General features: G+C 37.4%; 1 protein-coding gene across 1 annotated transcript; it reads left to right on the forward strand.

The window, feature by feature from the left end:
• The first annotated feature begins 492 nt into the window (after positions 1–492).
• ZC3H15 (zinc finger CCCH-type containing 15) lies at positions 493–24078 on the forward strand. The gene is made up of 10 exons (XM_002812661.5): positions 493–1139; positions 9897–9998; positions 14849–14960; positions 15956–16108; positions 17187–17278; positions 18712–18894; positions 20125–20271; positions 20414–20515; positions 21390–21513; positions 23263–24078. The coding sequence occupies exons 1-10, from the start codon at positions 1065–1067 to the stop codon at positions 23451–23453; spliced, it is 1281 nt and encodes a 426-aa protein (XP_002812707.1). The 5' UTR covers positions 493–1064; the 3' UTR covers positions 23454–24078.
• Positions 24079–24428: the final 350 nt, after the last annotated feature.

The following is a 24428-nucleotide window of genomic DNA, read 5'->3' on the forward strand; positions in this document are numbered from 1 at the left end:
GGTACCTTTTCAAACAGGATCTAACTTTGTAATGTTAGGTAATAGGCATATAGGCTGAAGCCGGACTGCCAAGATTACAATTTCTGGCTCTGTCCTTAATATAACTTTGGGCATCTTTCTTCCTTTCTCTACTTCCTCTATAAAACGAAAACAGTAAGAATTCCCACCTAAGTGTCGTTGTGATAACTAAGTGAAATAGTGTGTGTAATGTGCCAAGGAATTTCTGGAGCTACCAAGCACTTAAACTAAGTTCAAACTAAGTTTGGTTACTTTCACGTTATAAAGGAATTTTTAGGAGTCACCTAGGCACTCTCCTAAAGTCTCAAAATAACTTAATACAGTACTTCTAAGGAGTTCAAGTGCCTCCTTATCTGCGACGCCATCTCAGATGCTCTTCAAATGAAAGGGACCCTTCAAATCAGAGTTAACTTTTTCCATTTTTTTAATAATCCTTGGCAGGAATCTGAAGGACGCTGCACTCACGGGCCATTCAGCTCCGCCTCTCCAGGGAACAAGAAGGTAACTGAGTAACGTGGTCACGGAGCAACCCCGAGTCGCTGCGGCTGCTTAGTAGTCACTCAGGATGGGGATGGTACAGGAGACCATTAACTGGGCCGGCAGGAAAAGTTTCCAGGTGAGGCGACGATGGACAAGAGTCGCCCCATCGTAAGCGAAAGTGGACTGAGAGGAAGCACAAACGCATGGACTCAACCAGCTCGCCCAGATTCATCCTCAGGCCTTTTGCCATCTGGAAAGGGCCTATCGGATGCGCGACATCACGGGTGACGCGTAGTCATTTTCCCACGTCCCGTCCCTGCCCCCTCCTAGTCGGACGCAGTGGGCGCGCACGCGCAGCTCCGCTTCCGGGAGCCGCTCCTCGCTACCCACTATGCTCTGCGACATCGACCTGTCGCAAAGGCCGCGTTTGCGGGGCGAATGAGCGACTCGCTTTCCGTGCGGTGCGGCGAGTGAGGCCCCGTCCTCCTCCTCGTCTTGCCGCAGGGCCAGAACCCCTGACGGTATTCAGCGGCGCTTAAGTCTGGCCGGTGTCATCTGTCTCCGCAATGCCCCCCAAGAAACAGGCTCAGGCCGGGGGCAGCAAAAAGGCGGAGCAAAAAAAGAAGGAGAAGATTATCGAAGTGAGTACCCACCCCTCCCCCACTCACGCCGCGAGCCCTCCGGAAAGCCACTTCCCGGCTCCGGGCTTCCCTGGGAGCCGGCTCCCTTCCTCTGGCCACGTGTTCCTCCCTTAGGCCTCTGTGGCCCACTGCCCCTTCTCCAGCCCCTGATGACGCTAGCTGTCTCTCATTACTATAGTGACGCTGCTGGCGCCCCCGCACCTGGGCTTTGCTCTCCGCCCACACGCCCGTGTTCACCCACCCATGCACCCGGGTGCGAAATGACCCCTCGGGACTGGCACAGGGTTTATCCTTCGCTAGTCCTCTCAGAATTGAGGAGATTTTCCAGGGTTATGTGTGAAGAAATACGCTGAAAGGTCTCGGGCCAGCGTCTTTCTGGAAGACCGACTCATGACGAGTCTTTGTGTTCCTTATTTCTTTACCCGTCACCCAGGGGTGGTACTGTTAGTTCTTTCGAACCAACAAATTACGACCTGGTGGCTTTTTCGATCCACCTCTGAACTGTTTAAAGTCCCATAAAGAATGGAAGGACTTTCCATCACAACCCAGGGTCTTGAACGCAGAGCTTGATACTTACATTCTGAAGTGGATTAAATAGAATAACGCCTTAAAAGAGATTAGGTTTCAGTGTCACTAATTGTGTGAAGTCCCGTAACCCAGTTTGAGATATATATGTGTGTGTGTGTGTGTCTGTATACGTATATATGTATACATCTATGTATGTATATATGTGTGTGTATATATATTCGTTTAACACATTGAGCCTGTAGCCCTTTAATGGCCACGGAACGCTATTGACGTTCTTACATGTTGTGCACTTGTTTTCCAACAACTGAATTGAGTTTCCTTAAAAGATGAACCATATTTGACATTACATAAACATACCATACAGACCCCAACGAGGTATTTCTTCCCTCGATTTCTGCTATTAACCCTCCTAATTAAATAGGACCTCTTGTACTATGGATATAATTAGAAAAAGCCATGACCATTTTACCGCATAAGGTGTAAAGTCTGCTCATTGGATTTAAGAAAATGCTTAAGAATTTTGGTATCTTTGGCCAGGTTCCAACTTTGAAGCGGAACTGGTATTCTTATTGCTAATTTGTACAGTTTAAAACTGTCATGAAGTACTATAGCCAGACACTTAAAAACGAAATATTACCTTCACATCTGTGTTTTCTATTACCTTATTTGAGCAATCTGGATTGGTGGCACTTAGGTAAATTTCAGGGGTTGTTGATCTGATGGCATTCACTTTTATGAAAACCAAGGACATTTTAGGGATGTCGTTTTCCTTGAGATTGGACCGTGGTACGAAGTAAAACTCCCATTGAAATTAAATGTTATGTAATAATTTAGGCAATTTAAATTATACTTCATGCATTGTAGAGCTTTCTCTATATCTAATTGTTTTATTTTTAATGAGTAGGACTAGTATTCTTATTTTAAGGAATTATGTGTGAAAGTTGTTTATAGTATCCATCAACTTTTAAAATGATGCATATGTTATGATTCTAGTCATCTTGTGACAAAATTATTTTTTAGGTAAAGAGAAAGCAATTTTAGTTTCAATAATGAAGGTATCTCCAAAGAAAAATGCAAAATAAGACAACTGCACTTTTTAACTAAAAATATTAACAACAACAAAGTGGTGAAATTAAGCCTGATTCTGTGTTTTCCACATTTAATATATATGTTTTTTAATTTATTTTTTGTTGAGGTATAACTTATGTAAAATAAAATGTACAGGTTCTAGATGTATAGTTCTATGTGTTTTGAGGAATGTATTCACCCAGGTAGCTGCCACCCTAATTAAGACTTGAAACATTTCTATCACCCCACTAAATTTGTTTTGTGCCTCTTTATATTCTTTCCACACGTGCAACCACTAATTTTTTTGACAGGATAGATTAGTTTTTACCACTCCAGGAATTCATATAAATTATACAGTAGGTAGCCTTTGTGTCCTTCTTTTTGCTTTCACACCACGCAGTGTTTTTGAGATCCACCCGTGTTGTGTATATTTCTAGTATGTTCCTTATTGCTGAAAAGTATTCTCTTGTATGGGAACCATTACAATATGTCACCTTTTGTGTTTAGTGCCTCTCTCTACTTGGAGGAGCCAAAAGACATTATAATTGACGCTTGAAAAACAAACTTAGGATTCCAAATTGAGTTAGAGGCAGTGTTTGTTAAAATCTCGGCAGCCAGAATGGATTATTTTGTGGCTAATGGAGTCATCTGTAGGGACCGTAACCTTGGGGCATACGCTGAGTTGGCATGAGAGTGTCCAATCATTTGTATACATTAGAGCTACAGGATAGGCATCATTAGGGGATCTGGGTGGTGTGTCTATATTTCTCTGGGAAAGACTGGTCTTGACTACACCCTCAGGTAATTGCAGTTGTTGAGCTTCTTGCTTTTGCTGAATATGCTTGCATTTTGCTTTCTTGTGTTTTGTGCTATCATTCTTTAACCTAACCTGCAGTACCGTTGGATGTATGTCTTTGAGGCCATTTCTTTCTGAAGACTGAGGTTTGGGTATGGGTTCTTAGTGAACAAGATGTTCAGATCTTCCATTTGTTTCTCAGTGATCATAGTTTGTTTCCTTTGAAATGTGTCCGCTTGCCTTTAAGAAGGTCCTCCTAGCCTGACGTCTTGTAATCTAGATGTTCTTTTATGTTCCACTCCACCGACCTGATGAGCTTTTTCAAAAAATACTGCAATAAAGTTTGTCAGACTCAGGTGCAACATTGATATTTGCTACTACTGGAGAGGCACAACAATATTTTGAATTGTAGTGTTAAGTTACAGCATTTGTGAAATTAGATTTATGAGACTATTCTGTTATTCGGCCTGGTTAGGAAATGATATAGTCTGCTTCATTATATAGGCAACTTTTTTTTTAAAGTTCCCTAAAAGCCTAGCACGTCTTAGTGACTATTCCGAGAAGATAATTGATCTCTGTGACTGTTATAATTTTGGAGGGGGAAATACTACTTTTTTATAGTCTATTTTGACATATAAAGACTGATACTTATTTCAGAATCTGGTTAACTTTGGGAGGTTTTATAGCTGTATGACCTGAAATTCTAAATTGCTTAAAATTAATAGTTAACTAAAACATGTATTTTTAAGCAGCACTTTTCAATAGACTTGAAAATAATGGTAGCCCTACCCACCTCTTTCCTCTTCTGTACCTGTTCTGCTGCCACCTCTATGGACCCTCACTGTGCAAAAATCAACATGCAGGTTTTGGGAACTTTAAGGAAGTAAAAGAGACATCAGATAGCACAATTTAATGAAAGGAGCAGTAGCTTTGGAGTCAGAGACCTGGGTTTGAGTCCCATGTTTCAAATTACTAGCTCTAGTTTTAGACAAGTTACAAAATCTAGCTGGAACGCAATTCTCATCTGCAAAATGCAGCTAGTTCCCGTGAGTTAAATGAGATAATACATGTAAAGTGCCTGCCATATGGTGTATATATTCATTAAATGGCAGCTATTGTTATTGCCTATTTTGATAGTGTATTATAAATAAAAACTAGAGGACATCAGACTGATCTGTACAGTCTATACAGTGCTTAGTTCCTGCCCATTTTTTAATATTGCCTCCATTTTTTTATTTGCCTCTTCACATGCCCCAAAACTTTATGAATTCATTTGTATTAATACTTTCCAAAATGAATACGTCAAACAGGATTATGGTTCTGTTAGAAATTAGCACATTAGTCCGAAATGGCATATACCATTTGCTTTCTTACAACTAAAATTTAGTGACAAATGGAGTCAGTATTGAGCAATAGAAAGTTTGAATATGGAAAGAGGGAAATAATCTTGGGCTTAGGGCAAGCAAATAAAAGATAACCAGCTAAGAACTTGTATCAGCAAGGAAATAGTAATAGGGACCTATAGAGACAGGATCCAAGTGTTGTGAAGGATGGAGCAAGAGAAATTGGTTGCCAGTGTAGAACAGCTACCAGTAGCCAAAATCAAATGTTGAATACTTGAAGCTGGATTAACCAGTTGCATAATATATATTGCATGGATGGACAACAAAACTACATTAATGCATTTGGGAGAAAACTAATGAGGTAAAACCGTGACAGCCTCTGCCTACCCGAATGTCCCAAGAGGTAGACTCCATTATCTTGGAGCACTATTCAGTGTTGACCTGCCCTTCCGCTGCTTCCCTTTTTCCAAACATCTTATTTAAGGAGTGGAGGCTGGCCCGTAAAAGAAATGGGATTACTTACGGATGGGAGGGGAGTTTTAAGTGAAGCCTGGAATTTACTGAGTGTTAAGGCTCTTGGAGCCTCAGGAAGTCATCCTTTTCTTTCTAGACTCCTCTCTATTCATGTCCCAAGTTGTCTTCTGAAACACACGTAAACACGCAGTTCCTTTACTATCATGTTAACTTTTGGGACCTTATTAATACAATGAGGACCATTATTCTCCTAGTTTTATTTTAACTGTGGTTTGGGGTTGACTGTAACCTCCTTTTTTTCTACCTTGTAATTCAGGTTAATCTTTAGATAGGGCTGTGTCCTAAACTCAGGAAGAAGCCTTTTTGAACTTCTCCAAATTGCAAATCATTCTATTTTCAAGAGGTGCTATTGGTATCTCAGATCTGCAGTGTGATATTTAGAAAGCTTATTGCGCACCAACCAGCCCAATAACTTAATGAGGTTTCTCTGAGAAGTAGTTTATTAAAAACTGTAGAAAGAACAAGGAATTTGCTTGGAGTCAAATATACCTAGGTTCAAATATCATCTGTCACTTAATAGTTAACATTTACTGGCCCAGACAGGGTTCTCAGTGTTTTGGGGAGAAGGAGAGAAGACAGACAAGCCAACTACAAGTGATAAATATACTAGCTCCTTTGATTCTCTCAGTGGGATATGTATTATTACCCTTTTTACGGTTTTGAAAACAGGCATAGATATTAAATAACTTGCCCAAGTTTACTAACCTGGCAAGTAACTGTGCCAGGGATTCTGACACAGGAAGTCTGCCTCTAGAGTCCTTGCTGTCCACCACTGTCTCTCTGAGGTAAATCTTTTAACTTTCACAACAACCCTAAGTGAGACTCACTTTACAAATAAGAAACTGTGGCAAAGAGGGTAATTTCCACAGCTCTGTTTGGGATTAAAATTTGGGCAGTTTGGCTCCAGAGTTTATGCTTCTAAATCTTTGCACTATACAGCCAGCCCCTTATTAATGACTTAACTTCAAATGAATTTATCATTTCTGAGTTTCTGTGTATCATAGAATTGTTGAGAAGATTCAATAAAGTATATATTCAGAGGTTATGTTTATGTTTAGTGAATGCTAGATAAATAAGTGTCCCCTTTCTCTGTGGAAAAATGTTAATTTCTGAGCTCTAACTTAGAGGTGAACACAACTCACTTATTATCTCTTTAAACTGGTTATTTATGTGCCAGAGCAGTGTAATGAAACCTGATTTTTTTTTTCTTCTGGGATCGGGAGTTTATACAGCTTTACCAGAAACTGCCATTGTGAGTGCTTTCTTTTCTTACTGGCCAGGTCCCCTTAGGGGACATTTTTCTTTCCTAAGTCTATCTGGCAGTATCTACTTCGCTATTTGGCCTTATTTATTCGTTGTTTCTTCTATATAGTTACAGATGGAGCATGGGTTGAACCGCAGTTTATTTTCTCTGGCAGAGCACCTGTAGATGCTGTTTAATCCTGATCACATTTTTTTCTAGAGCCTCCTCTCCCTCCCGTGAGAGCTCACTTTTTGTAAAGGAAAAGTATGGCGTTTTATACTTAGTTGCTGCACTGTGTTCATCTGTATATATCACATTATGTTGACCATCTTTCTTCAAATTGAATTGAGTGTTAAACTTTATAGAAACAAGGGAAGCCATCCATAAAAGGCTCAGTGCAGAAACATCCAGCTTGTTTGTGCTTCCTACCTTTTTTCATACACATAGGCTGTAGAAAATTCACGTAGAATTTTGTATAATACCATGTTGGGATGTTAAATCATGAAACAAGCATTTAAGTAGAGGAAAGCAAAGTTTTGGTATATGGATATAGATGTCATGTATAAAGAGATATTTCCCAATGAGAGACAACCATTTAGAAGCAAAACCCTCTGTACTTTTTTGTCTTAAGACTATTGAAAGATCTTTTACTGATTTTGAGGTTGCTGTAAACATTATGTCATGTTGGATGTTTTTAAATACTAATTGTTTCAGTACTATTGTTTTCTTTTTCTAGCTTGTCCACATGGTGGTATTTTGTATCTATTATTCTTTCTACTCATTATTACTTTTCCTTTCCCTTAGAAATAATAGCAAAATAAAGACTATAAAATGACCACTTGTTTCATACTAAATGCCACTCAGAGGGTCTCAGATTACTTTGAGAAGACCTTTTTGCCTCTTCTTCCTCTCTAAAACCACCCATAAACAAGAGAATGAGAAAGAAATACAAATTCTATTTTGAAATTAGAAGACATCTGTAATCTTGAACTTCAACATATGAAGATTGGTAGTGGATGGATGAGTTGGTAACTGACTTAGAGCAGAGCGGTTATGTCTGAGTGCCTGTCTAGGAGTGTGCCTGTAAGAAGCAAGTGCATTTCCTCTGCAAAATTATGGGGAAAAAAAACTCAACAATGGGAAGCACTAGGTAATACAGAAGGCAAGAGGCTGAAAACTAGAAGTTAAAAGTGTTAGGAGTAATTAATAATTCTTACCTACTACAACTCAGCCAGGTGACTGCCTCTGCAAGAAACAGGAAGGGTCTTCTTGGAGGTGGGAGGTGGCGGGGAACAGGCCTCTCTGCTTCTGGAACACTAAGCACAGAGGAGGTGGGATGTGAGCCTGAAAATGGAGGCTAGTAAGTCTGTACAGTAAACTGAGACCCCTTCTACCTGCTCTTTTCTTCTGTTTACAGTTAGACTTCCTGCCCTCCCAGCTAGAGGATCTTTCTCCAGAGAACCAGAAAAGACCCAGAAAAAATATTTCAGATATTAGCATTTGGTTATTTCTTGTCAGGCTTGTCACACATTCACCTTAGAGAGAAGCTCACTAGTCAAGCCTGCTATATGAGTTTCTTAGGGCTGCTGTAACATGACTACAAACTGGGTCACTTAAAACAACAGAAATTTATTCTCTCAGAGATCTGGAGGCTAAAAGTCTGAAATTAGTGTCAGCAGGGCCATGCTCCCTCCCTCTGAAGACTGTAAGGAAGAATTCTTCCTTGCCTTTTCCTGGTTTCTGGTGGCATCTGTCAATCTTTGGCATTCTTTGGCTTATATAACAGTGTTACTCCAGTCTCTCTGCCTCTGTCTTCACATTTCCTTCACTTTGTGTCTGTGTGGTCCTTATTAAGGCACCAGTTATTGGATCTAGGGCCTACCTTAATCTAGTATGATGTCATCTTAACTCATTACATCTGTGAAGACCTATGTCCAAATAAAGTCAAATTTAAGGTCAGGTGGACTTGAATTTTGGGGGCATTCCAAAATTCAGTCCACTACAGACCACTGCTCCCCTCCACACACACACTTGCTCATACTTGTGCAATGGCTTCTATGTTTTTGTACTGCATACTTATTTTTTTTAATGTTTTTCTCCCCCCTGCCGCATACTGCATACTTACTAAATATGAGTAGATAGCCAAGGATCACCTTTAGTGCTTAGCACATGATGAGCATACCATAAGTGATAGCTGCTGTTATATTGAATATTACCAAGTTACTGTATTAATAGTCCAGATTTAAAGAAAATGTTGCTTTTAGTTTACATACTTTTAGTATTTCTATCTTAGCAATAACTAGGAATGTATACATTGCAGTAGTTTGATTTATTAAATTTAATTGTTTTTGAGAGGATAACATTTATTAACTAAAAAACCAGTCCAGAACTGAATGTATCTTCCTCTTCTTATGTAGTAGTCCCAAAAATGTGTTCAGTATTGTGTAACCTCTCTAGATACTCTGAGTAAAAATGGATTCTGCTACAAAGGAAGATTTGGAGGTGCTGCATATTATATTCCCTCTGATAAGGGCTGTAAGATACCTTGTGCTTAAGAATTAAGAATCCTTTTAATCAAGCATTTTCCTAAATGTATTTAACTATATGACTTCTTATCCCAGTATAAGAACTTTGCACATCCCATAGAACTGATATCCAAAACATGCTTTAGAAAAAGCTTCATAGAAGCTGAAAACCATCATTCTCAGCAAACTATCACAAGGACAAAAAACCAAACACCGCATGTTCTCATTCATAGATGGGAATCGAACAATGAGAACACTTGGACGCAGGAAGGGGAACATCACACACCGGGGCCTGTTGGGGGGGGGCGGGGGCGGAGGGGCAGGGATAGCATTAGGAGATATACCTAATGTAAATGACAAGTTAATAGGTGCAGCACACCAACGTGGCACATGTATACATATGTAACAAACCTGCACGTTGTGCACATGTACCCTAGAACTTAAAGTATAATAAAAAATATATATAAAAAATAAAATTTTAAAAAGCTTCATGGAATAACAGGTTTAATGATGATAATGGTGAGTACGTATTGAATTGTAAAGAATCTGGGTGATGATTTAAGGTCATATATTGCCTTGACTTGATGTTTAGTGTTTTACATGTTTTTATATTAGTAAAGAATAATTATCAATAAATAAAAGAATGATTTTTAGATATCATTGGAGGATATATATGGTAACATAAATTGCTAAGATATTTCTGTGCTCTTTCTCATGTAGGACAAAACTTTTGGTTTGAAGAATAAGAAAGGAGCAAAGCAACAGAAGTTTATCAAGGCTGTCACACATCAAGTTAAATTTGGTCAACAAAATCCACGTCAGGTAAGTAATTTAAATTTCCATATCTTTTATAAATGTAATATTAATATAGCCTCTGTTTCAGATAAAATGTCTGGTATTATTATATAATTGTATTTCAAAACAGAATCCTACTTGAAATGTTTTTGCACCTTGGCCTTCCTTACCAGCAGTATCTCTTGGATATTGTCCAAGCCATTTTGATATAGCTCTCATTTATTCTAATAATGATTGCATGCTGTTCTACAGTACAGGTGTGTTATATTCATCCATTTCACTGTTCATAAGTGATCACTTTTGTTTCCAGCTTTCTGACACTAAGACCACCTCTAGAAGAAATACAGGAGTTCTTACATGTGTTTGTGCTTTTATTTCTGTGGCATAAATTAGCAGGTAACAGACTCCAGATCAAGGGAAATGGATTTCTACTTTTAACATTATAAATTTGCCAGATCACTTTCCGTAGAGGCTGTAGTACTTCACATTTTCATTTGTAGTACATGAGCAATAGATACTAAGGTTCTTTTTAATGTGTTCCAATCTGATAAGTATAAAGTGATATCTTATTGTTACATTGTTTCCCTTGCTACTAGAGAGTATCTTTTGTATACTTGTTAGCTGTTTGGGTTTGCACTTCTGTGACTTCCCTATTGAAATTATTTGCTTTATTGGTTGTCTTTTTCTTGTCAATTTATGAGATACCTTTTGTCTGCATTGTAGATAATTGGTGATATTTCAGTTATGTTTTGCCATGCACCAATTTTTAACTTATATGTATATATAGAGTTTAATATTGCTAGATACATTGCTAGCTTTTTAAAAATATGGTTAAAAGGTCTCCCCTGCCACTGGATTCTGCATATTTTTCCTAGATCATTTCTAATTATTTTATTTTTATAGTCTATGTCATATGAATTAATTTTATATATCTTAAAGTTCTCACTCTGTTGCCCAGGCAGGAATACAATGGTGTGATCTTGGCTCACTGCGGCCTCTGCCTCCTGGGTTCAAGCCATCCACCCGCCTCATCCTCCTAAGTAGCTGGGACTACAGGCGCATGACACCATACCTAGCTAATTTTTGTATTTTTTGTAGAGACAGGATTTGGCCGTGTCACCCAGGCTGGCCTCACACTCCGCCTGCCTTGGCCTCCCAAAGTGCTGGGATTACAGACGTGAGCCACCATGCCCGGACTAAGTTTGTTTTCTTTTAAATGAATAGCTGCTCATACCAGCATCATTTATCCCACTGAAATACCACTATTGACCTACAGTCATAGTCATACATTGTTTAGTGATGTGGATACAATCTGAGAAATGTGTCGTTAGGCGATTTAGTCCTTGTGCGAATATCATAGAGTGTACTTACACAAACCTAGATATTACAGCCTACTACACACCTAGGCTATATGGTATAGCCTGTTGCTCCAAGGCTTCTAATTTATACAACATGTTACTGTACTGAATACTGTAGGCAGTTATAACACATTAGTAATGATTTGTGTATCTGAACATAGAAAAGATAGAGTAAAAATATGGTATTATAACCTTACAGGATTACTGTCATATGTGGTCCATCATTGACCTAAATGTCATTAATTCTGTGCTTGACTGTACATTAAAGTCTGAAGGCAAGTCTTTTCCCCAAAATGGTATACATTTTCTATTTACCCGGTTGTTCTTAGGCATTTATTCTCTCATACGAAGTTTAAAATGAGTTTATCCATTGGCAACTCATTTGAAAAAATGTAGCCCCTTTTTTTTTCAGGTTCTTTAGACCTCTCACTTCTAAAGATTTCATAGACATGGATCTTTATTTTTAAAGTACATCTTTTCCACCATTTCTATCTCCTTTTCATTAACTTCTGGAAACACATTTTTGTAATGTAGGAGAGAATTTCTCATGTGTTTACAGATTTTTTAAAAATCTGCTAATACGTATTTGTGAGATAAGTAAATTTCTCTTGCTCATGCTGTCTGCTCATCAGTGACCCAACACTTTCCTTTCACATCCATTTTCCCAGCTTGATTCTAGAATCTAAAACTATTGCTCTTCCAAACTGCTAACTTAATAGCCTGGTTTAATAAAAATTAATGTTTAGAGCTCACACCTGTAATCCCAGCACTTTGGGAGGCCGAGGCAGGCAGATCAGCTGAGACCTTGCAGTGAGATAGACTTGGGTGTGAATCTTCCTATCTTTTTTGTTACATGATCCTTAAATAGCAACCCTGGTCTTTATCTGTATTGTGGAAGTGCAGTTATTCTTTGTTGGATTCTTCTGGTGGTTAAATAAGAAAATAATGTAAATTTTCTGGTGAATATAGATATCAATATGTAAGAAGAACTCACTTTCTTCACTTAGCCCGTTTTTCAATCCTGTTTCCTCTTCCCCAACTTTTTCTTCTAGTGGGAAGTGTTTTGAGTGGTAATATCAGAATTCATAAACCTGGGAAAGTTATGAAATGTGTGTGCTGGTAGTTAGCTTTGATAGTATATTTAACATTATATTTTTGATACTTGCGTGGATAACTGGACTTTTATCTGTGAGCATGGGGTACCTACCCATCATATATAACATCGGAAATGAGCAGTAGTGCTGCTCTTAGAGCTGGACAGGAGGTATCCTGGTCTAGGCCCTGTGATACATGTGTCTTCTCCAAACTGCTGTCTCCCCTCAGGTAAGGAGTCACTGAAGCCAAGGAGATGTACCTACCCAGATTTTGCAACATCTCTTCCTACAACAGTCTGACCCTGGTTTATCTGCCTACAAAGGCCTCTCCACCATGCCCATCTCTGTCCATTGTGCTACTAATATGTCTGAGGTAGCCAAGAGAACAGTGTACACTAAGCGTTTGAACAGAGCCTGCATCCATACCCTTTCCTTCCTTCCTGCACCTTTACCTCCCCCTACACCCAAAGTGGAATGAAACGGGGTGGGAAGAGGAGAAAAAAGAGCCCGGGGCTAACTCTTTTGTTACTGCCATGCTTCAATGTGGAACTCCATGGAGTCTGAGCATTTTAAATTTGAACCTGTCCTTCCAGGTCATAAAGTATATTTGTCAAGTAGGGTTATAGACCATATTTTATTCATCATGAACTTGATTTCTAATTTTAAATATTTAGATAAATGGCTTGTAGACCTCCATTGTATTCTTGCTCAAACATTGCCCCACAAATGTTTGAGATGGGCCTGATGAGCAAAGGATACTTCTATTAAAAATTAAGTGACTTAAATTTTTTCTTTTGAAACATTTTTTCTGTTTAAACACATCCACCATATAGAGTCACATTCAGGATTTGGGATGTCTTTGACCTAATTATAGCATTTGGCCATTCCTTTCCTAAAATTTCCTCTTTCTTGAGCACATTTTGTCCTGGTTTTCTGCCTGCTTCTTTGATGTTTCTAGGTCTTTTTATTGGGCTTTTTAGGTTCTTTTGTCCCATTTTATATTGATTTTCTTCAAGGAAGTGTCCTTTACTCTTGCCACTTTTTTATGCTCTCCTTAAGTAACATACACCCAAAGTTTTAATTGTTATCTGTAAGCTGCTATTTCTAAAGTCTTTATCTCAAAGCAGACCCTCTCTGATTTCAGTGGAATCAATATGCATGTCCATCTGCCTTCAAAAGAGCTCCACCCAGATGCTCTGTAAGCATCTTGCACTCTGTATGTCTAAAACTAAGCTCATCTTCACCTCTTACCCTGAAACCTGTTCCTCCTGTATTCCTTGTCTTGTTTAACAGCACTAACCATATACATGATAATCCTAGATTCCTCCCCCTTTATACTTCATGTTCAGTCAGTCCTATCAGCTCTTGTCTCCTTTTCGCCATCCTCACCAGTAATGCTCATTTTAAGCTTTTGTATTTTATTGTGTACAGCAGTTGCAACAGCCTCTTGCCTTTATTCTTGGATTCCCAATCCATCCTCCACAAAACTTGCCCTCTTGATATTTTATAAAATGTGACCTGATCTTGTTATTGGGTTACTTTAAACAGTTGAGTTGAACTCTGTTGAATCTACTGATACAATCTAAGCATCTTAGTGATGTTTCTCATACTTTGTTCCTCTAGTGCCTGTAACTTTGCTTTGGCTGGCTCTTTCTGTATTTCTTTTCTTGCCCATCAAGAAAAACTCATCCATAAGGTTATTGGCTCAATTTAATTTTATCAGGTATATGGGCATTCTTTGTTCCCAGAGCACTATATACTATGTTACAGTTGTTGACATGTCTGTCATCCTGCTAGATTCTGAGCTTCTTTAAATAAGCATCTTTGTCTTTTCATTGTATTCTCTGTCATCTAACATAGGACCTGACATATAAATGTTTGGATGAATCCTCTAATCATATTAGGTATGTAAATCGTGTGCCTGGAACTATGTTATATGTCATGTTTTGTTTTGAATTGTTTTGTTTAATATCCTACATTGACCTAACCCAGTGTTTTTCCATGAGGGCACTATATAGGTTTTTGGGGTGGTATAATTCATTATCATGTGGGACTGTACATTTCAGGATGTTTGCTTCTCTCATCTTCAAAATGAACCTGTACATTTCTGGGGAGTGGGTTGTTTTCACAGAAGAATATTGCAGGTGAAAACTATTTGCTAAAAATGCTGGGCATGTAGTAAATGCTTAATAAAATGCTTCTTGCTATAAGCTTTTGCTTTTAACTAGGCATGGTACCATCATTACAATTTTGTTTAATAGTTTAACCACAACATTTGAATAGACTCTGTAGGGCCATTGTAACACTGATGTTAAAAGGTAAGGACTATAAATATGCAAGTGTCTTGTTATGGTGATGCTAACTTTGTAGTAAAAACAATTTTGTAAACAATCAAATTTACATTTTAAACCTGGGAATATTATAGGTAGCACAGAGTGAAGCTGAAAAGAAATTGAAGAAGGATGACAAGAAAAAAGAATTGCAGGAGCTAAATGAGCTGTTCAAACCTGTAGTTGCTGCTCAAAAAATAAGTAAAGGTAAACTTAAAATTTCAGAAGTGTGATTTTTTATCAAATGTAGTTTATGCTAAAAACTATTTATTTTGATGTTTATTTTCTTTAGATAATAAGACAGTTGTATCTGCAATGAAAATGTTATGTTACTCCCTTCATCAAAATTACCTATGTCAGTGGGTTGCTTATGGTTCCTCTGTATATGTTCACATCTGTGTCATTGTACAGCTAATACAGCTAAACTGCAGCCATGCACCCCACACTTAAGGCAAAATTAGTAATTTAACAGACTGCTAATTGATTTATAACATTCAGTCTTTGGTAGTAGGTAAGCAAAACCATAGTTGAATAAACTGTACGTCCCAAGTTTTTGGCACTGTTCTGTCATGTATGTTCATTTCTTTTTTGCCTCTTTTTTTTTTTTTTTTTTTTTTTTTTTTGAGATGGAGTGTTGCTCTGTCACCAGGCTGGAGTGCCGTGGCACCATCTCAGCTTACTGCAACCTCCGACTGTCTGGTTCAAGCCATTGTCCTGCCTCAGCCTCCCGAGTCACTGGGATTACAGGCATGCACTACCACGCCCAGCTAGTTTTTGTATTTTAGTGGAGACGGGGTTTCATCCTGTTGGCCAGGATGGTCTCGATCTCTTGACCTCGTTATCTGTCTGCCTCGGCCTCCCAGACTGCTGGAATTACAGGCGTGAGCCACCATGCCTGGCCTCCTTTTTGCCTCTTGCCCTGTTGACATGACCTAGACAAAGCCTGTGAAATAGCCTATGTTCTTGTTTGGTTTCACACTCTCTGCCACCTTTCATAGTCAGAATAAAAGAAACAAAAGTAGACACAAAATGCTACAAAAAGAACTTTAAAGAAATGTCTTGCTAATCACCCATAAGTGCCGTTTTCCTCTCACATCAGTGAATGGAAAATAAGTTAACCAAAATTAATCATATTTCAGGTAGAATCTATACTTTACAGCCTGGCAGATTATAATACAAATACCATATGCCATTTGACATAGGTGCAGATCCCAAGTCTGTGGTATGTGCATTCTTCAAGCAAGGACAGTGTACTAAAGGCGATAAGTGTAAGTTCTCCCATGACTTGACTCTGGAGAGAAAATGTGAAAAGCGAAGTGTTTACATTGATGCAAGAGATGAAGAACTTGAAAAAGGTAATTTTTTTAAAAACATTCTCTTAAAAATAAATGTTTAATACTTTCGGTTTGCTACTAAGATATTTATTAAATTGAAGAACATTTCAATCTTAATAGACTGTTTATAAAGAATAATTAATTGGGTTTATTATTTTTTATAAAATCTGAAAATTACCATAATATGCCCTTTAAGTAAATGAAGATACTTTAAAAAACAGTGATTTATTTTGGATTTGTCTGTCACCCTTTCCTTCAGTACTACCTGCTCATTTGTCCAAAGTACTTAGGAAGCTTTGGTGAATAATTTTCTTTTTTTTTTGAGACGGAGTCTTGGCTCTGTCGCCCAGACTGGAGTGCAGTGGCACCATCTCACCATCTCAGCTCACTGTAGCCTCCATCTCCCAGGTTCAAGCAATTCTCCTGCCTCAGCCTCCCGAGTAGCTGGGTCTACAGGGCCGCGCTGCCACGCCCAGCTCATTTTTGTATTTTTAGTAGAGATGGGGTTTCACCATGTTGGCCAGGATGGTCTTGATCTCCTGACTTCGTGATCTGCCCACCCTGGCCTCTCAAAGTGCTGGGATTACAGGCGTGAGCCACTGCTCCGGCCTTGGTGAATAATCTTAAAACTATTTATTTCTGCCTTTGATGTTTTAAGAAAACTGTGAGGCCAGGAGCAATGGCTCATGCCTATAATCCCAGCACTTTGGGAAGCCAAGGCAGGAAGAATCACTTGAGCCCAAGAGTTCAAGACTGGCATAGGCAACATAATGAGACCCCCATCTCTACAAAAAAAACAGAAAAATTAGCCAGGCATTGTGTTGCATACCCGTAGACCCAGCTACTTGGGAGGCTGAGGCAGGAGGAATTGATCGAGCTCAGTCAATCAAGGCTGATTGAGGGAGGTTAAGGCTTCAGTAGACCGTGATCATGCCATCACACTCCATCCTGAGCAACAGTGAGACCCTGTCTTAACAAAAAGAAAAAGAAAAATGTGTTAAGCCATGAGTCTTATAACACAGCATTAGTGTCTAAGGAGATATGTGTTGTGGGAATAGTAGATAAAATTACAGTATTTAATCTTCATTTCTTTATTTAGATACTATGGATAATTGGGATGAGAAAAAGCTGGAAGAAGTAGTGAACAAGAAGCACGGTGAGGCGGAAAAGAAAAAACCAAAAACTCAAATAGTATGTCCTTTTCTTGAATTGAGTTGCTGTGATATTTATCATTAGGGAGAATTATGTGGCAAGGTATTTGCTGCTATTTTCTATTAGATTATTCTGTAAGTTACTGGAAAATTTGATTTCATCAAGATAAGGTACATGAAGCTTTATTTTTGGAATTTACAAGTTAGATTTTATAGATTCTTGTTCAGAAATAGCTGAACAAGAATAAAACTATGTTACTGAAGTCCTTTAAATGCCATTTTCTGAGGTGAACTTTCTCAAATACGGATAAACAAAATTATATATCCAGATAAAAATCCCTATTTTTTTGCATACAGTGGAAGGAGGCCTGTTAAACTAATAATAATGTATTTAGTTTTAATAGGGATAGATTTTTAAATTTTAAGGTTTAAAATATTTCTACATATGAATTCCAAAATGAATTTTTGGTTAGGTAGTGGCTCTAATTCCAGGAAATGTACCTTTAAAAATTGGTTCTTGACGTCTCAAACTTTGCATTTATGTCTATATTTATAGTGCAGTTACAGTGAAAAGTCTTGCTGTGCTAGAATAATTCTAAATACTACATTCATACACATCTGCTATGTTTGTTTTTGGGGGCGGATACTGTTTGTTTTCTCTTACTTGCAAAGCTTAATACTTGAGGCTTAAATACGATTGTATCTTCTATCCAAGTTGTGAAGGGTCAATCTCTTTTGTATTCCTTTTGTACCTTGCTCCTGTATACTGCTTGTGATTCGTTTTTATTTAGGAAAGATCAAACCAAAGAAAATCATTTATTATATTTATTTTTGAGACGGAGTTTTGCTCTTGTTGCCCAAGCTGGAGTGCAATGGCGCAATCTTAGCTCACTGCAACCTCTGCTTCCCAGGTTCAAGAGATTCTCCTGCGTCAGCCTCCCAAGTAGCTGGGATTACAGGCATGTGCCACCACGGCCAGCTAATGTTTTGTATTTTTAGTAGAAGTGGAGTTTCACCATGTTAGCCAGGCTGGTTTTGAATTCCTGACCTCAGCAGGTGATCCGCCCGCCTCGGCCTCCCAAAGCGCTGGGATTATAGGTGTAAGCCTCAACGCCTGGCCTGATTTTATTTTTTATAGCTAACTGTATATTCTGATTTGGGGGCGTATATTTACAAAGGGTAACTGAAACAAGTAAGTCATTTTTGTATGATTTAGAATTTAGAACAAATGAAAACTTTGTATAGATTCGCCTTTAAGGGAATTTGCCATTGTTGTAAATATTTTAAGATAAACTTCTGTTGCATTTCTGCACAGAATAGAGGCTAGACAGAGCACCCTTATGTGCAGAAATGAATAGAATGTACTTGTGTAATAGAAGGTACTTGTGTGTATACTTGTTCCGTATACTTAGGCATTTACCTTGGAAATGGCCTACACTGAGCCACCGCTTGTGAATAATATTGTCTCTATAGGTGTGCAAGCATTTCCTTGAAGCTATTGAAAACAACAAGTATGGCTGGTTTTGGGTATGCCCTGGAGGGGGTGATATTTGCATGTATCGTCATGCACTTCCTCCTGGATTTGTGTTGAAAAAAGATAAAAAGAAGGAAGAGAAAGAAGATGAAATTTCATTAGAAGATCTAATTGAGAGAGAGGTAACTGGTATCCTTTTCCTACCATAAAAACTGAAAGCAGTATTTATTGTGAAATTCTAATACTTACCACTTGGGGGCAATAGCCTTTTATGAAAGGAAAAAAAAAATATTGTGATCTATTCCCAAAGTTGCCCTACTTTAATTATTCTTGTATGTGTAAAATGTTAACCTAGCCATAAACATTAGCCAATCATGACATTAATTTTAGGATTGTGAAACAGTCTTTTAAGTACTAGCTACTGGCTTATCAAATTGTTTCTGTAAGATTGAGTTACTAAAAATGCTTAGTTCTCAGATTGATTGAATTTTTGTAGTTTTAGATTTTTCGCCCTGATATCTTTTTTCACTAGTATATTAGTTATTAGCATACGTATGGAGGAAGACAACACTCTAGTTTTTAAATTATATGTTTTATCAGCTCTGGACTCAAAACACTCCCTCTGCTTATAGAAGGGAATGAGTCTGAAGAGGATATTCAGCCACTTGTCTTTGGCTCCGTACAAAACACAGTTTTATTCTATGAAAATTTTGAGATTATTAGAAACATTAGATTTAGGGTTGCGTATTAAAAACTATATCCATTTTGCCTTATTATTTAGTGTCTCACTCAGGATATAACATACTATAATAGAAAATGTAGACTTCAGAGTCAGGTATATTTGAGATGGTTTGTATACTGGTTCTGACACTTGTTAGCTATTCATCTTTGGTAAATTCTTCGTTACCCTTTGTTCACTTATTTTTGGGGATCAGTGCATTAGTGTGTGTAAAGCATTTAATACCTGGCAAGTGTTCAGCAAATTTTTTGTTCTATATATTTATTATTTGATTATTGGCCCTGAAGAGCAGGTGTTTGTTTGTTTGTTTAGTTTTATTTCTCATCTCCTCAGGAACACAAATGAAACTTGGATATTGTTATGGTGCTTTTTATAATATATTTATTATTTTCAGCAATTGATTCATGTTAAAACAATTTCTTATGACAAGTTACTCATCTTCAATGTTGAAAAGAAATCTAGCTCAGAATAATATATTTTTAGTGTTTGTATCTCTGGATACTCATTTTGCTCATTGCCATGTAAAGTAAAAAAATACATATATTAGCTTATTCAAATGTAATATCTTCAGGATAGTCATGGGCAAGGAATTAATCACATTAAGAGAAAACTGCTACTAAGCACTATTTGAGGTGACTTCTGTGGAAAAAAAATTAACTCTTTATCATTGCAGCGTTCTGCCCTAGGTCCAAATGTTACCAAAATCACTCTAGAATCTTTTCTTGCCTGGAAGAAAAGGAAAAGACAAGAAAAGATTGATAAACTTGAACAAGATATGGAAAGAAGGAAAGCTGACTTCAAAGCAGGGAAAGCACTAGTGGTATGTCTCAGACTCACCCAAACTGATTCTTTATTCTTCCATTTTCAACTTCTGTGTCATGCAAGATTTTGTCCCTATTTCATCAGTGACAAAGAATGTTTAGATTTTTGTCCTGAGTTGATATATTTGTGTGTCTGAATAGATCAGTGGTCGTGAAGTGTTTGAATTTCGTCCTGAACTGGTCAATGATGATGATGAGGAAGCAGATGATACCCGCTACACCCAGGGAACAGGTGGTGATGAGGTAAGAGGAAGCTTTGTGCCTTATCTCCTTACGTTAATTGGAAGAAACAATAGAAAATACTGCAACATGGTTAAGAGCCACCAACATCAGAGCCACAGTGCCTGGGTTCAAATCCTTACTCCAACCATGGGAAATTAATCTAGGCCTCCACCCTCATCTAATATGGACATAACGATTATCTCTACATCATAGAGAGTATGTGAGAATTAAATGAGTTCATGAATTAGTAGTTCTTTATACAGCTTAGGACAGTGCCTAGTATGTGGTTGAGTGCTATATGTATTACCTGTAAAAAGTATGTTTTGTCCTCCCTCTAAAAGAAAGAGTTATTTTTTGTTTAATATTTTATGCTTAAAGTTATGGGACAAGTGCACTAATTTAAAACTGCAATGTGGGGAGCATGAGACAATAGCACAGTCATTTGGTTGTTGACAGATTTCGTAATAACAGATAACTTACTGTTCATTTTTTGTGTACTTACAAAATTCTGGCCTCTGGGTTGAAAGAAAAAAATCATACTCTATATATAAAAATGTGATGGCAGAGGAAGAAGTTTCATATAACTCCTTGCTATTCTTTTTAAAAGAAGTTTAGAAAAAATAATTTTGACGATAGATCTTTTGTTTTTGTTTTTTATAGAGACAAGGTCTGGCTTTGTTGCTCAGGCTGGTCTCAAACTCCTAAGCCCAGGTGATCCTCCACCTCGACCTCCCAAAGTGTTGGGATTACAGGTGTGAGCCTCCACACCTGGCCAGTAATTGGTCTTTTGTTTTCACTTGGATCAGTGATAATTTTGGCTCATTAAGGTAAATGTCAGAAGTAAAAGAAAACTGTTCTTATTTGTAACAACTTTCTTTTCTATATGTTGTTAAAGGTTGATGATTCAGTGAGTGTAAATGACATAGATTTAAGCCTGTACATCCCAAGAGATGTAGATGAAACAGGTATTACTGTAGCCAGTCTTGAAAGATTCAGCACATATACTTCAGATAAAGATGGTAAGTATGCTAACTTTTGCCTAATTTTAAGAAGTAGGAAGTTATCTAAGGGGGGTTATACCAGGCTTGGCAAACTTAGATGTGTGCAGGTACCAGATTGGTAACATAAATGTGTGGTTTGACCATAAATAAAAGCAGTAATAAATAGTGAAAGGCTGTAGACATGAGCAGCTGGGTGTATATTAAAATCATTAATGGAAACTAGAAGGAGACAAAAATGAGCTTGGAGTTAAAGTCAATGAGTTCACTTTGGGACCTCACGAGTTTGAGATTTTTTGATTATCAAAAGTGCACTGTCTAGGATATTGTGTAGACATGAACACGCTGCAAAACATCAGTGTTTTGGGGTAGGTAAAAGAAGAAATGCTTAGGAAAGACATTGAGAAGGTCAGAGAAAAATTAAGAAACAAGTTTCCAAAGAAGCAAGTAGGATGAAAAAGAATATAAATAAGTTACTAGTTGTAATTGGTTATACGAATAGGGTGCCAGTTTCATTGAGACTGCAATGATAACAGTGAGAAGAAAAATGAATACAGTCCTCTCTCTCTTAATGTTTAGAGGGAAGACATGGTCATGGGAAGGGCTTTTTAGGATATGGAAAACCTAAATGTATCTGTAGCTCAGAGGAAGAGGATCTGGTAAGGAGGAAAAATTGATGATAAAAGATTAGTTGTAGAAGCAAGACATGAAAATATATAAAAATATAAAAAAAGATTAGTTATAGAAGCAAGACATGAAAATATATAAATCATGAGTTAGGTATGAGAATGGAGGGAAGGCTGTCTAGGATTGTTGGTATAATTTATGTCTAATTGTGCCTTGAGTTAGGTACTTGAAGAAAGGGGTAAAAGTTTGGCATGCTTGCTCTGGGAGAAAACGGCACAAGAAATGCCCATTAAGGCAAAAGCTGAGACAGAAAAGGCTGAACATTATTTTTACAATAAAAGCACGCAAGCTGTAACTTGAAAACCAGCTTGCCCTCCCAAGATCTGAGAGTGTTAGCAAACCACTATCTTGCCAGTATTCAGATTGACTTGCTCTTTGTAGAAGTAGGGGCTTTGGTGACAATAGGCACAACTGCAAATAATTCAGAGATTATAAAATTCCCAAGACTTTGTCATCAGAGATGTTTGAAATAACTAAAATCTAAATTAGGCTGTTAAAAAATGTCTGTGTAAATGTCAATGGCATTGAACAAGAAAAGGCAGCATTTTTTTCCTCTCATTTATAACCTAGAAGGAAAAGTAGCTGTATAGCACTATGTTTTTTTAACAATTTGAATACATGAAGAAGATTTTCTGCTGTCACAATCACAGCATTACAACAGCATGATTTAAATACTATTTGCAAAACCAAAAGCCAAGTAGCTGCTTATATTACAAACATTTTTTTGGTTTCCATAACCATTTATTCAAATAAAATATTATATGGAAATTGACTATTTAAAATCTAATTGCTAGGTCATGTAGGGAACACAGAGGTGTAGAAGATTGATCCTGCCTTCAAATGTATAAACCATTAAGCAGTCAAATGTCTACAGTGAAAAACAGTATTTTATAGTAGGTGTAGATAATTGGCACAAATAAGCTCAGAAAAGAATGATCAGTTCTTGCTGGAGTAATTCTAGGGAAATGGCTTTCATGGAGAAAAGGAAAAGAGGTAGTGTGGTATCAGTCTATGTTGTCTGTTGCTAATGCAGAATGGTGTTTTCTGCTTCTACGCCTTACTGATTCCAGTTTTTATTTTTAGAAAACAAATTAAATGAAGCTTCTGGAGGTAGGGCTGAAAATGGTGAAAGAAGTGACTTGGAAGAGGACAACGAGAGGGAGGGACCGGAAAATGGAGCCATTGATGCTGTTCCTGTTGATGAAAATCTTTTCACTGGAGAGGATTTGGATGAACTAGAAGAAGAATTAAATACACTTGATTTAGAAGAATGACACCAAACACGTCGCTGAAAAAGTTAAGTCAGCTCAGCCTGAGTTGAAATTGACTACATTAATTTCTTTCCACCTAGAATCAACAGGATGTTTATTTCCTATGCTGATTCTGGAGGAGTTAACCTCCTGCAAAAAAGGAATATTGTCCCTTCGTCTTCTCTTCTGACTTTGGCTACATCTCATAGTAAGTTCAGAGTAGTTAATGATAAATTGAAAATATAATGGTCATTGCAGAAAATGATTGATTGTTGTAACTGTCCACCCAAGTAAGAAGTGTATCTGCCTTTCCATCTTTTGGTTTTCATTTGGGCATGTGCTATTACCAGAAACAACAAACTTACATTTAAAGTACCCTTCATTTGACACAGTTTTTAATGAGTGATTTAATTTCCTTTGTATTTGTATGTTTAGAAGACTGCCTAAAACATGAGCACTGTACTTCATAAAGGAAACTGCGTGTGCAGATTCAGTATTGTATATCTTTGGACAATTAGATGGACATTTAAAATGGAACTTCTTTTATCTGACAGGATCAGCTGCAATGCCCTGTGTTAAATTGTTTAAAAGTTTTCCCTTTTTTGCCAATAAAGTTGTAAATAAAGACCATCGTACATTAAAATCCAAATATGGGCCTTTTTTTTAAGTTTTTCTATGAAAAATTTAACATTTCTAGCTTGAGGATTTTAAATACCTGTTATAGTATCACATAAGGCATGTTTTCTTAATATTTACTACAGAAGCATCTAGAGTACTTGACAGTACTACAATGAGTTTAATAACACAAATACTAAGCTTCCAAAAAGAGACTATAGGAGATGTTATATAAAAGAGTAACTTCTGAATTGATACAACATCAACCAAATTAAATATCACCTGCAGTTGAATCAAGTAATGCTTAAGAATTGTTGTTGAGATCCATGGTGTTAAAATAGTACATACTAATGTAAGTATAAACAAATTCACCAGAAAACTTTG

The sequence above is a fragment of the Pongo abelii genome, chromosome 11 (assembly GCF_028885655.2).
Source record: "Pongo abelii isolate AG06213 chromosome 11, NHGRI_mPonAbe1-v2.0_pri, whole genome shotgun sequence".
In the NCBI taxonomy this organism is placed as follows: domain Eukaryota; kingdom Metazoa; phylum Chordata; class Mammalia; order Primates; family Hominidae; genus Pongo; species Pongo abelii.

Excerpts from the sequence above, each read along its gene's own strand:
- ZC3H15 (XM_002812661.5), top strand. The coding sequence starts at position 1,065 with ATGCCCCCCAAGAAACAGGCTCAGGCCGGGGGCAGCAAAAAGGCGGAG. Across the intron at positions 16,109-17,186 it reads AGATGAAGAACTTGAAAAAG|ATACTATGGATAATTGGGAT; the intron begins GTAATTTTTTTA and ends TTCTTTATTTAG. Across the intron at positions 18,895-20,124 it reads AAGATCTAATTGAGAGAGAG|CGTTCTGCCCTAGGTCCAAA; the intron begins GTAACTGGTATC and ends TTATCATTGCAG.